The sequence below is a fragment of the Chelonia mydas genome, chromosome 5 (genome assembly GCF_015237465.2).
Source record: "Chelonia mydas isolate rCheMyd1 chromosome 5, rCheMyd1.pri.v2, whole genome shotgun sequence".
Taxonomy (NCBI): domain Eukaryota; kingdom Metazoa; phylum Chordata; order Testudines; family Cheloniidae; genus Chelonia; species Chelonia mydas.
The window spans coordinates 44743404-44757447 of record NC_051245.2 but is presented as its reverse complement, the minus strand read 5'-3'; the positions used below and the strand labels follow the sequence as shown (position 1 = coordinate 44757447).

The 14044-nt window shown below is 38.3% G+C and overlaps 1 protein-coding gene across 7 annotated transcripts in view; it reads right to left on the bottom strand.

Annotated features, from left to right (window-relative positions):
- AP3B1 (adaptor related protein complex 3 subunit beta 1) overlaps positions 1-14044 on the bottom strand; it is a 338592-nt gene that overhangs the window by 103239 nt on the left and 221309 nt on the right. For 6 of the 7 annotated variants that reach the window (XR_006291016.1, XR_006291017.1, XM_043547050.1 and 3 more), the window contains 3 exons: positions 13051-13153; positions 11103-11262; positions 8146-8326 (listed from right to left, as the gene is read on the bottom strand). Coding sequence is in view for 5 of the 7 variants with exons in the window: in XM_043547050.1 (XP_043402985.1) it covers positions 8146-8326; positions 11103-11262; positions 13051-13153 (444 nt within the window). In the remaining 2 variants the exon portion in view is untranslated. The remainder of the gene's footprint in view (positions 1-8145; positions 8327-11102; positions 11263-13050; positions 13154-14044) is intronic. The other variant, XM_037902963.2, reaches the window with a different exon arrangement.

Sequence of the window (14044 nt, the reverse complement as noted above, 5' to 3'; positions counted from 1 at the left end):
TGCATGAAAGCCAATAAGATTTTTTTTTTTTTAAGTTTAAAAAATTCTTCACCCGTCATGAGGGTCGTTCCAGTCTGTGGCCATTTACAGAACACAAGGTGGCCCTCTTTAAATAGCACTTTCATAACTTCAGAAATCTATGCTTTTGATACAATATGGGATCATTTCATAGAAAGAAATAAAACTGCATATTACATTCACACAAGACAAATATGAGATTTATAGAAGTACTGTAAAATCGAAGACTTCAGCCCACATAGATTTATGTAAATTGTTGTGGAAGTGAAAGTTAAACCTGTTATTTCTTGTACCTCTCTTTACTGTAGGAAATATTCCTGTCAAACCTTAGCTATCTTCTCTATAATATGCAGATCTGATCTCTTTTCTACAATGTTTTACAGTTGAAAATGTTTAAAATTCACAATGAACATGATAAATCAATTCATTTATTAGCATGCGCACGTGTGTGTGGGGGGCGGGGGGGGTGTGGGTAATCTCCCCACTTTGCTTTAAGGATATAAACTAAATCACTCAAGTGCTGGTAGCCCACTAGTGTCTTCGCACAATAACTCCCGTTATTATTTATTAGGGCCGGTGTGTGTATAATCAAACATTTAAAAACAAACAAACCACAGTTAAGTACAATCTTTGGCCCCACAATCTACGATCTGATCCAAATGGGAGGCCCCACAATCCAAATCTGATCCCATTGGCTTCAATGGGACTTTATGTGGGAAAAAGTGTCAGACCACATTGATCAGATTATACATCTGGGGACTTCTGTAAACAAACTAACAAAACAAAACAAACACCTCTGCACAGATCAGCTAAAGTGCACAATGGTGACCAGCAAAGAACAGATGTTTTAAAACTTTGTATGTGATCTTTGTAGGATAAGCACAATTTGCTTTGTTTATACAGCCTATTTATGTGATATACACAAACAATCATGACAGCCCAATCCTGAGTGCCCTGCATACTCAGAACTCCCAGGAAAGTAAATGGAAATTATGAGTGTGCAATCAATGGTAGGATCAAATCCACACGATACATAAGCTAAACCTTCAAGTTTCATCTTAGATTTTTACAGTGTCTAGAATCAATGCAAACAATTATATTTTATTTTGGTGTCTGAACAGTAAAATTAATCTAAAGACTCTCCATGTGGCAGAGGCTTGCAGAATTGCTGCATAATGAGAAGCTGAGTTAGGAGGAAATGGGTTCAAGACAGAGGTACTATTGACACTAATATACATTACACACCCCATATAAAATATTTGGTATAGCTATGTGTGTAAACATACAAAAATATACACACACACAAAAGTATGTGCTATAATATATTTTTCAGGTAAACTTTTCTTGAAATAGAACTGAAATGCAGAATAAAATCTGTTCTAGTGAAGAATAATTTGCAACAGTTTAAAATACATTATTTTAAACAAAGCCTTCTGCACCTGTATATTTAACAATGGGACATAATTTACAGTTGTAATACAACAATATCTTTTGTGATATAACCATGAATGTTCTTCATACAATACAGCAGAGATTACTATTTTAGTCTGCATTATAAGGAAAGCTGCTTATCTGACACACAGTTTCATAACAAGACATTTTCTTCAAGGCAAATACTGTTTCATTATACAAAGGATTGTATTCTCTAAGCTTAAGGGCTAATGCTTATACACAAAGTCACTACAGGTGTCTTTGCTGAAGAGTTAAGGTTGGGTGACTGGCACCCAGGCCAGCCTTGCCTAACCATGAGCAGCCATTCTGCACAGACATACTTGAGTTAGCATCCTCACTGGTGCTGCACTTTCTCATGTGTATTACTTGGACTTCCAGGAGCATATCCCATGGTTCTTTGTGCTGCAGTAAGATGAACCACTATGATTCTTTCCCAGTAAATTGTGGAAGAACTTGTCTGGTCTTCTGGAGCCTTGGACACACGGGAGTTATTGTGGGAAGACACTAGTGGACTACCAGCACTCGAGTGATTTAGTTTACATCCTCACCACAAAGTGGGCAGATTACCATCTTGATTGAAAGCAGAACCTGGGCTCTAACCCAAACCCCAGCCTTGCCAGCTCGTTTGGGTTTAAAGTGCCACTAAACAGGGACAAGACGTTTGCGTATATGGATGGAAGGGAGTTAGGAGAAACACCCAAGTAAGAGCCTGGGTTAACTGTGGTGAAGACATACTCCCAGAATATACGTGCAGATGCACAATACAAATACTCTATATCTACATCTGTTTATACAGAATAGTATTAATTAGTTTTGATGCATTAATGAAAATATCTACACTCAAGAGGGAAAGTTCTCCCAAATTGTATGAACTGTAAGGAATAACTGCAGGTGCTGCTGCTGTGAGCTAACCACAAGCCTTTATAAGTATAGAGACATGAGAACGTAAGCATTGAGACACAGGCTGAAATTTAAGCGACTAACACTGAAGCAATTAAAATACCTAAATATTTCGTACCTTGTTATGTACTATCCTGCACTTAAAATGGTATCACTGATTTTTGGAGAGGGGGAAGAGAATAAATTTTACTCCAGCCTTTAAAAAATATGGTGTACTCATTTATTTATGAATGACAGTATTTTCCATGATTTATGAAACTGTAAGTGATTACCCTAACCAGCAACAAAACCCCCTCAAGGACGTAATTTTCATCTCATGTATCCATTATTTATCTTGTAGCATCAAGAATAGTTTTAGTTTTATAGCGTTAGCCAGCATAAGCTGTAGTAAGGTTTTTTGGGGGAAAGAAAAAAAAGTCAAATTTTTCTTTGAAGTTGAGATATTCTGATGTAAATTCCATTGTCACCAGTCAGCGGTGGTGCAAGCAACAACATACAACTAATTCTTATTTACCATTTCATAACAATGTTGGCATCTACTTCATGGACTCAAAGACCTTGTCTACACGTGCAGCAGCATGTAGGGTATGTGTAGCACACTCAGACTCCAAGACCAGGAGGGACCACTGTCTAGTCTGACATACTGCAGGCCACACAACCTCACCCATCCACTCCTGTAATAGCTACACACAGCAGCACATAGCTTTGGCTACCAGAACCCTTCCCCACTTCCTCCCCCCGCCAGAGTCTTTTGCTGCAGTGGTGAAGGGCTCTGCCAGCAGGACACTAAAAATAGCAGTGTAGATGTGAGAGGCACTGCTTGGGCACATAGAGCGCCCATGTAAAGTATATAGCCCCTAGGGCTCAGGCATGTAGGGAATTCTACTCTAATAAGCAGTGCCTCACCATCTACACAGATATTTATATCCCGCTAGCAGTGTCTGTACTCTACACGCTGCCTTAAGCACAGACGTACCTATAGTCAATTTTCTAAGCGTGAAGGCACAGATATGACTAGTGCTATATATCTGTTACAGACGTTTGGTCATATAGTTACAAAAATGATGATATAAGCCAGCAACAGAGATAAGGCAATATATGTTGTGTGGCGCAATTTTTCCATACACTGCACACTGCACAGCTGGATACTGGAAAGCACTCAACTGGAAATTCTGATATTGGAAGGGATGGCACAAAGAAGTGACCAACTCCTTAACTTTTGGAAAGAAGAGTTACAGAAAGTCATTATTTCTGTGAAAACCCACATTCTCAGTGAACAGATTCAACCAAAGCTACTGAGAACAGATTTCAGGTTGATAGGGAAAGGTGTATTTTGTGATGGGGAAAAATATTGGCATATTAGATGATATACAAGATGATAATTTGCTATTATTTTAACAGTGGTCATGCACCAACACAACATGCAGAAGTCTGTAATTGTTCAATGGAAGCCCACCACTCAGTAGCCAGTATTTTTCCTCTCTCTCTTCCAACTGCCTACATTGTTGCTTGTAATCAAAGCTTAAAAACACATCCATAAGGATTCCAAATTAGGGTATCCAAAACAGTAGTCCAGAGAGAGATCCAGTTGTGGCCTCTGAATCACTAAAAGTTTTGCTTAGGGGTTTAATGGCTTTGTTTCCAGCTTTAAAAGAGTTATTGTTTTGTAAAACAAACAAAAACATTCAGAAAAGGGTATTTTATAATATATAGAAAAGTAGGTGAGATCCCAATAACCACCTCAGCTTTCTGCCTCTTTATTAACCATTATCACCTATCAACTGGAAGACACTTCTGTCCATGTGGTGCCTGTGGGTAGAAGAGGTGCCTATCTGTCTATCTTCTTCCTTCCCACTCCATAGGTCTCTGGAAGCTCTCAGGTAGTCTCGGTATAGTGCATGCACTATTGTGGCAGCATGAACCCAACATTAGAATATTCATAAGTTTAGTTATTATTTTGGCATATTGCCAAGATTTTCCTGGACATGCAATTCAGAGATGGGAAATGGTATTTTTAGCAGTTAATTTCAGCAAAAGCTAAACCAAATTTCATGAGATAAAGAAAAGGAACTTCTGTAGCTCAAGATTGTTCCCACTGCCTAATATCAAAGGTCTGCTGAACACAACAGAAGTGTGAGAGCTTCTCAAAGAATCCTTTATAATGGAAAATCTTAAGAAACCTAAATACATCAAAGGTTTTTTATTCTTATAAAGTATTTAGTAATAGAGCTCATCAGAAAGTGATATTTTCTAGAATTTTTTCAAAAGAAATAATATTTTTCAAAAATTTTCACTAAAATATTCCAGTTTTCAAAAACTGCAACTTTTTTTGTCAGTCTTTAAAATGAAAAAATTCAATCAGCTCTATTATTAATCAAGGCATGTTCAAAGTTTATTCCTAAAAACATTTTTTTAAACTACCTAAAATGTTTTCCAGAATAAATATGTGAAGTGGTATTGCAGTAGAACATATGAACAAACTTACCTGCATTGGAATGCTGCTTGGGCTCACCTTGCTAACCAGATAAGCCTTTGATGGGTATGGAAGCAATAGGGATGGGACCAGTTCTCCTGGTTGAGGGGCGAGGGGTGGGGGGAAGGACAGAGGGCTGCGCTACATGTGCTCCCATTGGTTCTTCTCCTGATGCTCTGCAGCGTGTGGGTAAAGAGGAGATAGCTGTTTCTTTCTCATCTCCTTACCATCACCACCCCATTCCCTAACGTACGTATGTGTGTGTGGGGGGGGGGGGTGGGGGTTGATATGAGGTCCCAGTAACTCAATAAGCTGCTTGGGCAGGGTCCCTGAGCACAATATTGCACAGTGAGGGCCTGGCCTCCATGTCTCATGCGGTGTATGGCCTCCCTTCATCTCATCTCTCCTACTTCCTGTGTGGAGGAGGGGAATATTTTGGGACTCTGGCTTCCAGCCAGGGTTCCTGGGCAGGCCTGACAGTGGAGAGGAGGCACTGCCCTTGGACCCACCCTCAGGTTTGTAGAAACCAAGGCCACTCATGCCCAGTTGAAATCAGCACTAGACCAGCCCTGTTAGGTAGTTTGGGGAGTGGTTTCCTTGTCAAATAATCTTTTAAATAAAGTTGCGGCCTCCACATTTATCCATACTGTGGCATACATGTCACACTGTTTCCATATCCACATCAATAGTGTCAGGTGACATCTGTTTTGATTATATTAACTGGTCTTTAAAGAAATAGTAATCTTGAACGAAAAGTGCTTGGTTTATTTTTAAAATCCCTAACTCTCAAATAAACATATTAAAATTAAAATGGAGACTTCTCAAATCCCTGGAAGTTACTATGAAAAATACATGGGTAGAAATGAACAAAACGTTTTCGTTTTGACAATAGGAAAAGGTGTTTCGCAGAAATTTTCACTATTCTCCTTCCCCACAAGGTTCAGCCTGGGTTTCACATTTATTATGTAAACACGGATTTGAACATAAGATTTTGATCAGCTTACAAGTAAAAAACTACTTTGCTAATTTCCAGTCCTAAGCCAAAATCTGAGAACTGAGCTAGATTCTTTCCTTCTCATGCACAGACATCCATAATAAAGGTTCTGCAAGCTGAACAGTGCCCTCATTTATAGCTCTGCAAAATCACTGCCTTCAAACATTTGTTTGAATATGCAAGAAGGAATAGTATCCAGCACACACGCATAGCTATTTCAGCTTTACAATGTTAACTTGAGTAAAAAAGCAGTGTAACCTCTTTTTTCCCCCCCACTCACGTAAGCAGTTATGACTGAGCATACCCAGACAACAGCTCTGCTTAGTGAGATGGTGCCATTTTTGTAACTTGACACTTCTCAGAGTCCAACTTAAAAGCCACATTTGAGAGCTTGGGACTTTATGTATCTTATGAGAGATTTCATGGAATCTGGGAGTCTTCCCCAATTCTGAAGTGACAACACGTTATATACTCCCTTTCCTATGAAATAAAACACATTCTAACCACAGTTTAAAATGCTTTGAAGTTGCAGCTCAGGCTGCAGCCTGGGATCTGAAGCCTTGGGATGAAAGTAGGCTTTAGAGCCTGAACTCAAGCCTGAGCCGCGACTTCAAACCACTGATTACACAGCTAGTTTTAGCATGCAAGTGCGAGCCCCAATACCCCAAGTCTGCCAGCTTTGGGTGGGAAGCTCGCTACTGTAGGCTGACCAGACATACCTTTAGAATGCAGCACATTAGCTCTACAAATCAGATTTCTCTAATGCACTTTAACACGCTGTAAGAAAAGGAGTACTTGTGGCACCTTAGAGACTAACAAATTTATTTGAGCATAAGCTTTAGTGAGCTACAGCTCACTTCATCGGAAGCATTCAGTGGAAAATACAGTGGGGAGATTTATATACATAGAGAACATGAAACAATGGGTGTTACCATACACACTGTAACCAGAGTGACCACTTAAGGTGAGCTATTACCAGCAGGAGAGAGGGGGGGGGGGTGGGGGTTTGGGGAGGGAGGGGAACCTTTTGTAGTGATAATCAAGGTGGGCCATTTCCAGCAGTTGACAAGAACGTCTGAGGAACAGTGGGGGGGGGGGGGGGGGGGAGAGGAGTAAACTAGGGGAATTCCTTCCCCCCACCCCCGCTCTCCTGCTGGTAATAGCTCACCTTAAGTGGTCACTCTGGTTACAGTGTGTATGGTAACACCAATTGTTTCATGTTCTCTATGTACATAAATCTCCCCACTGTATTTTCCACTGAATGCATCTGATGAAGTGAGCTGTAGCTCACGAAAGCTTATGCTCAAATAAATTCGTTAGTCTCTTAGGTGCCACAAGTACTCCTTTTCTTTTTGCGAATACAGACTAACACGGCTGCTACTCTGAAACCTAACACGCTGTGTAGCCAAGCTCTTAGTTTTGCAAATACCCAATACACTTAGGTATGTGCATGCAAACCTTGACTAACATTCACTGGGGTATCTGTGCACTTACGCAGAGGCGTGCAAATGTGCATATGACTTTTTACATTCACGTTTGAAGATCTGGCCCTAAATTTATTTGCACAAGGGATTTCAACAGCTAAACAGAGACTGAGCTTGGAAAAGAGAGAGCTAAAGGGAGATATGACTGAGGTCTATAAAATCATGACTGGTGTAGAGAAAGTAGATAAGGAAGTGTTGTTTATATTTCTCATAACAGAAGAGCTAGGGGTCAACAAATGAAATTAATAGGCAGCAGGTTTAAAACAAATAAAAGGAAGTATTTCTTCACACAACATACAGTCAACTTGTAGAACTGCTTGCCAGAGGATGTTGTGAAGGCCAAGACCATAACAGGGTTCAAAAAAGAACTAGATAAATGTATGGAGGATAGGTCCATCAATGGCTATTAGCCAGGATGGGCAGGAATGGTGTCCCTAGCCTCTGTTTGCCAGAAGCTGGGAATGAGTGACAAGGGATGGATCACTTGATGATTACCTGTTCTGTTCATTCCCTCTGGGGCACCTGGCACTGGCCACTGTCAAGACAGGATACAGGGCTAGATGGACCTTTGGTCTGACCCAGTAGGGCCATTCTTACATTCTTATGATGTAATTGAGATTGAACTCTGGCCCCAGGAACACATAGAAGGTTATTTTCAAATATTTGTTAGATATACAAGTAGTTTTAATCTGGATAAATAAAATTAATTTTTACCACGCAGCGTAATCTCAGAGAATTTCTAGATCCCAGAGCCCAGTAAAAAATAGAAATACACATACATGAATGACTGGACACAGCTTTATACAAGGTAATATAGATTTTACCTTGGAGGCAGCAGCATTTTTAGGCTTTCTAGACTCAGCATCACTTTCAGAGTCAGATTCTGATTCCGAGTCCGATGAACTTTCCTCTGTTGAGATAGATTCTGAGTCAGAGGAACCAGAACTTTTCCTTTTTTTGGAAATCAACTTTGTTTTCTTCTCTGTCTCATCTGAGTCACTGTGTGTAAAAAGAACAGGTTCTTCATTCATTTTTAAAGTCAAGGAATAAAGAACAATATCTGGCTGTAAAAAGAAACCGACACATAGAAAACAAAAGCTCAGACAATGTTCTACACTCTGGCATTCCAAATCTTTAATAAACTAGGCTCTATCCACCAGGTCCTCATTACAACTGAAACCTGGTGAAAAGGGCACAACAGCAAGACATATCCACAAAGCTATACAGACATTACTGTGTATCTCTAAATAAACTATCTTACCAGATTATCCAAACCCATCAATTACATAATCACATACTTCAAAAAGAACAATAAAATGGAAAGGTCATAAAACACCACTGAAAACAAAGTCATCAATAACTATTAAGGGAATAACTAATGTCTGGGTGTACTAAATTTATGGCATTTGCTAGAAAAATGTGCCTACTGTATTACACTGAGAAACTTTCAGACTAGGTAAGCTTTGATTAAAGGAATCTGGATAGATTTTAAAGCTTTTTGGGGGGCAAATAAACATCCCTTTTCTGGTCAATGTACTATTGTTCATTCATGCCTCTAAATTAAATTAAGTAGAAAGAGAAAAGTATTTATAAAAATAATTGGCTGGAATGGGCCAATACACAGTGCTATTGTTATGCCACCTTCTCACACCCTCTCTCATGCTGAGTAGGTTTCAGAGTAACAGCCGTGTTAGTCTGTATTCGCAAAAAGAAAAGGAGTACTTGTGCCACCTTAGAGACTAACCAATTTATTTGAGCATAAGCTTTCGTGAGCTACAGCTCACTTCATCGGATGCATACTGTGGAAAATACAGAAGATGTTTTTATACACACAGACCATGAAAAAATGGGTGTTTATCACTACAAAAGGTTTTCTCTCATGCTGAGTAGTACCTTACTGAAATAGTCCATGCATGTCAGTGGAATATTTCACAGGGCAAGATACCACTCAACAAGAGTAAGGCAACTATATAGAGCCTGGATTTTTAATGGAAGTTTTGGTTCTGTTTTTTAAATAAATTTTACACTTTTGCTAAGTCTTTGGGGGAAATGAAGGTATGTGCTCTGTGATGCTACTGTTCCACAAGATGCACAATATTTTACAGGAGGAAAAAAACCTTGAAAAAAATCTAAGGACACAGAAAAAAGTTTGGAGGAAAAAAAATCAATATTTCTTAGAAGTGAATTCTCTGAAGCTAATATGATTCCTACTTATTAAAAATGGAGATATGGTAACACTACACAGCACATGTAATTATATTTGAACTCTAAAAATTATATTTTTAGAACCAAAGGAAAGTAGTGCTGCTGAAGGCAGTAGCTTTAACATGCTATGAATCTAAAACTGAACAAGAGTGCTACAGCGCCATGTAGAAAGCAACTGTTACAAGAGCATATCTGTTCTTCAAAACCAAGGTGGAAGAAATAGGTTTTTGAAGTAACATCAGAATTAAACTGCATATACAATAACTTTCCACAAACATTTATGAGGTCACTGAAAAAAGTCACAATTTGCTTCTGTTTAAACTTAGTTATTCATTCCACCCAAAACTGGTGCCAACCAAACCCATCTCTGTTTCCTCACAGGCCCTAACATGGAACCTAAACAATAGTATTTGCATCAAAAAGGAATCCACTGTGAGTCAGATATTCTTTTAGTTCAATAAGGAAAGCAATTTGTTTTGAATAAACACAGCTTCTAGCTTTAAGATAATACTTTTATCTTGAAAATCTTATTTTATTATGCATCATTCAATTTTGATGGGTAATCATTGTTTACCTAACTACTTAGAATTTCACATGTTAATCTAATGAAAAGAATTTACTGGTAACTAGCTTTTTAACTTTGCAATGATGAAAAGCCTGTATTAATTTAACCTACAGATTTCATTTGTTCTGAACAGGAAAAACAATATAAATCACTTTTAAAATCATTAAATCCTGACTTAAATTAATAAAGTCATAATTAGGGCATTATGCTGTGTTTGTTATGGAAGTGGCAGGGCGAGCTGCTTTAATTACTGTCTGTAATAAAAGGAGCAGAGTGCGTACTGCGCCCCAATCAGCGCTGTCAGCCACGACTGAGCTGAGCTGCAAACTCATCAAGTGAGCTGGCAGCAGGATACAGAGTAAAGGGTGATCATGTCGGCAGAGGCCACTTGCTGACGGCATGGAAAAAACAGATTCATACAATCCAAGGTATTAGCCCCAATTACTCAAAATTTGAATGATACTCTAATACGTGATAACGCTGTTGTTAATGGACAATCTTAAAAAACGCTAACACTTAAATATCTTATAACTGTCTCCCTTCACAGCCCTTGCCTCTACTATTTCAATCATAATCTTTTTAATATAACATTATTTAGAAAAATCAATTGTCTTAGTTACATAATGGCAAAGTGTTGAAGGATTTAATTTTAGCCCTCAGCAAAATTGCCACAAAAGGTAATTAAGTGTTTCGTACAACTGCCTGATCCCTTAACCAGCCTCCCAAGGTTACTTCTATTTTCAGAAAGCCACCCCAAGATTTTACTACTGAGGTATGAAAATTCAGCTTAAGAAGAGTTCAATTAATGAAAATATGAAACACACACATTCAAACTATACTGAAAAAGGTAATGTCACTCAAAATGCATGGGTGTCTATGGTTCTTTTAAGCCAATATTTTCAGATATTTCCTCTAACTCAAGGAAGTAGCCTAATTTGGTATTCAAAAGCGTGTTTACAGCCAAAGCACTCCGAATGCTCTTTAAAGGATAAAAACACACTACATATTTACCTTTCCTCAGTAGTTTTGAACTTTTTCTTTGCTGTACCTTCTTTGCTCTCTGATTCACTGTCACTCAGTTCTTCACTTGAAGAACTCTCACTATTCTCCATGCTGCTGCCTTCTTCCTTCTCATTCTTCTCTTTTTCACTTTCACTAGTAGATTCACTCTCTGAAACACAAAAACACTAAATCTTACATTTTTATGAATATAGTTTTATATATGTAGTACATAGTGGAGCCCAAATATGTATATAGCTATAAAAAAGAAATGTATAATTTTATTTGCCAGATTTTATATTTACCCAGAGTCCAAACATTTTTTGTTTTTTATTTTCTTTATCGCTAACTTGTAAGTTTTGCTATTTCAAAAGACTGTTCTCTTGAACACACAGTACTGTACCCGTCCAAATTAGGACACTTGAAATTGATTAGTTGTACCAGGATCCTTACCAATACTCTTGAGAAAAAATACATGTAAACACAAGGAGTAAGAAACGACTTCCTGAATCCTCTAGTCCAAGCCTTTACTCTAACGAAGGACTACCCTCTACACTAACTGCCTAAGTATTTATCTACTCTAATCTAGAACACCTAGCCTGATGATGATTTAACCACCTATTTCAATAAGTTATTCATTCTCTAACTAACCTTATAGTTGAAAAACATTCCTAATGTCTAAGTTGAATGTATCCCTTTCTAGCTTCATCCACTAATCACCCTAAGTAATTCTCCTCTACTCAGATACACTCATTTTTTAGGGGGAATTCAGATGTGAAAACATCTTTTTTCCATGCATTTCAACCTTACATACACACATGCTAATTCTTCTGATTCTCAAATGCTAAACATTGAGGCCCTGATTGCCCACTATGTCTGAACTATATTCAGATGCAGTGGAGAGGGGCAGCCTCAAGAAGCTGCTTATGTGGCTTTAAGTACCCTTAAAAGACTGGAGTATCTGGACACATGGTTCCTTACTTCGCTTATTTGACACAACTCCTCCGATATGAGCCATCTGCCATTCTTTCCCCCTATCATTAGCCCAATGTCTAAATAAATAGAAAGTTTGGTACTCTATAGTGAAAGCATAATGCAATCAAACCTCCATTAATAGAAAACATAGTAAAATATACTATAGCGGTGATACTCTGACCTCAGTGGTTCAGGAGCCAAATTAGTCATCATCATTAACCAAAAGAGCCACAGTCGTATGAATTCATTGTTTCATTTACTATATTATTATATATTCATATTTAAACAGCATGACAGGGGAAATATTTAGTTTTATTTTATTTATTTATTATTCTCACATCAAAATGACTGACCAAGTATTATTATTTTATCAACTACAACTGGTTAACAAAGTAAAAGCATCCCAATTGGTTAATAATTAAATCACACAGTTTTAATATGTGCTGCAAAGAGCTGCAGGATACGTATTAAAGAGCCACTTGTGGCTCTCAAGCCTCAGTCTGAGTATCGCTGCACTATAATGTAGCTGGGTATTAACAACATGCCATTGCATGTGGCCAAAACAGGTACCTCAGTAAAAGCCAATTAAAACACCTGGGATCCAATCCTGAGAGATGATAAATATCTGTAACTCCCCACAACTATGTCTGTAGACATTTTTATTCCTAGACAGTATGCACATTTGACTTCAGTGAGTTGCAGAACCTCTCAAGATCAGTCAAGTTTGATAAGAGTAACGCCTTTCCATGTATTTTAACTAAGAAGCAAAGTAAAGTCTATTAAACTCATATAATTTAACATACTTACAGATGACATTAGCCATACAATTAGTACTTATCACACAGCTGCCATGAAGTTAAGTGTAAGCATTATTCCCCCATTTATACGTAACACTGATGTTTTTTAACTGCTCCAGCTGTAATAGCACCACGTTTTGATGGTATGATAAATCAAAAAGACTTGTAATTAGTAGCCACATACATACCGGTGTCAGTAGTACTGGCTGATTCCTCCTCTGAATCAGAGTAAAACTTCTCTGTAGGTTTCTCTTTCTTTGCCTTGCCTAATGCCACAGACCATTCTTTTCCCTGTAAGTGAATTACAAATGTTTCTGCATATGTAAACTTAAATTGAAAGTATTTAGTAAAATAATTTACTTCTATATTCAGCTATGTATAAAAAGAGACAATGTGGTGAAGAAAGCCAATGGGATCACAGACTGCCTCCAAAAAGGATTATTATATGTAAGATAAGGGAAATTATTATAGATTGTATTATGATAAAACCAGGAGTACTAGATCACTGGGTCCAGCTGAGCTCAGCTTTCCATAGGCCTTGAGGGAATAAAGAATGAGAAAGGTGGCTATACACCACCTTCAACGCCCCCAAGTTTTAAGTGTAATCTTAGGGCTGCTCTATCTTGTTCTAGGCTGCAATGTCCCCCCTAACAGGCAATTTTTACGCACCAGAACACATATGTTCTGGCCATATCCTTTCCTCCTCATCCAAGTTCCCTATACCATGGGAGAGGGAGGGGAATAGAGCAGTGTAGGACCTGTGGAGGATTGCTGTAGCCTGGGAAAAACCCTCTGATAGCCAGCTAAGCTAGTAGAGTGGTGCAAGTCAGTTACACAGTGGTGGCAGTCATTTGGAAATCACATTAAAATTTAGAGAACAGGAAGCTATGGTAGTAGGGTTGGAAGCTATTGAACTGTATGAACACAGGGATCACAGAGACTTGGTTAAAGCTCAGTACAAACATGGGTACTTCTGATAATGTTTTTTTCCTCAGAGTAATCTACATTTGAATTCTCTACCTCCCAACTAATATTCATGGGAAAAACATGAACATTTACTTGGATATCAGTGGTACCCTGAGATGCTTAACCACTCAGGTTCTCTCTCATACATAGTATTAAAGAGACTGCAAAACTGGGGTCAGTAAAGAATTTTCCCAAGGACATACTTGGCAATACCCT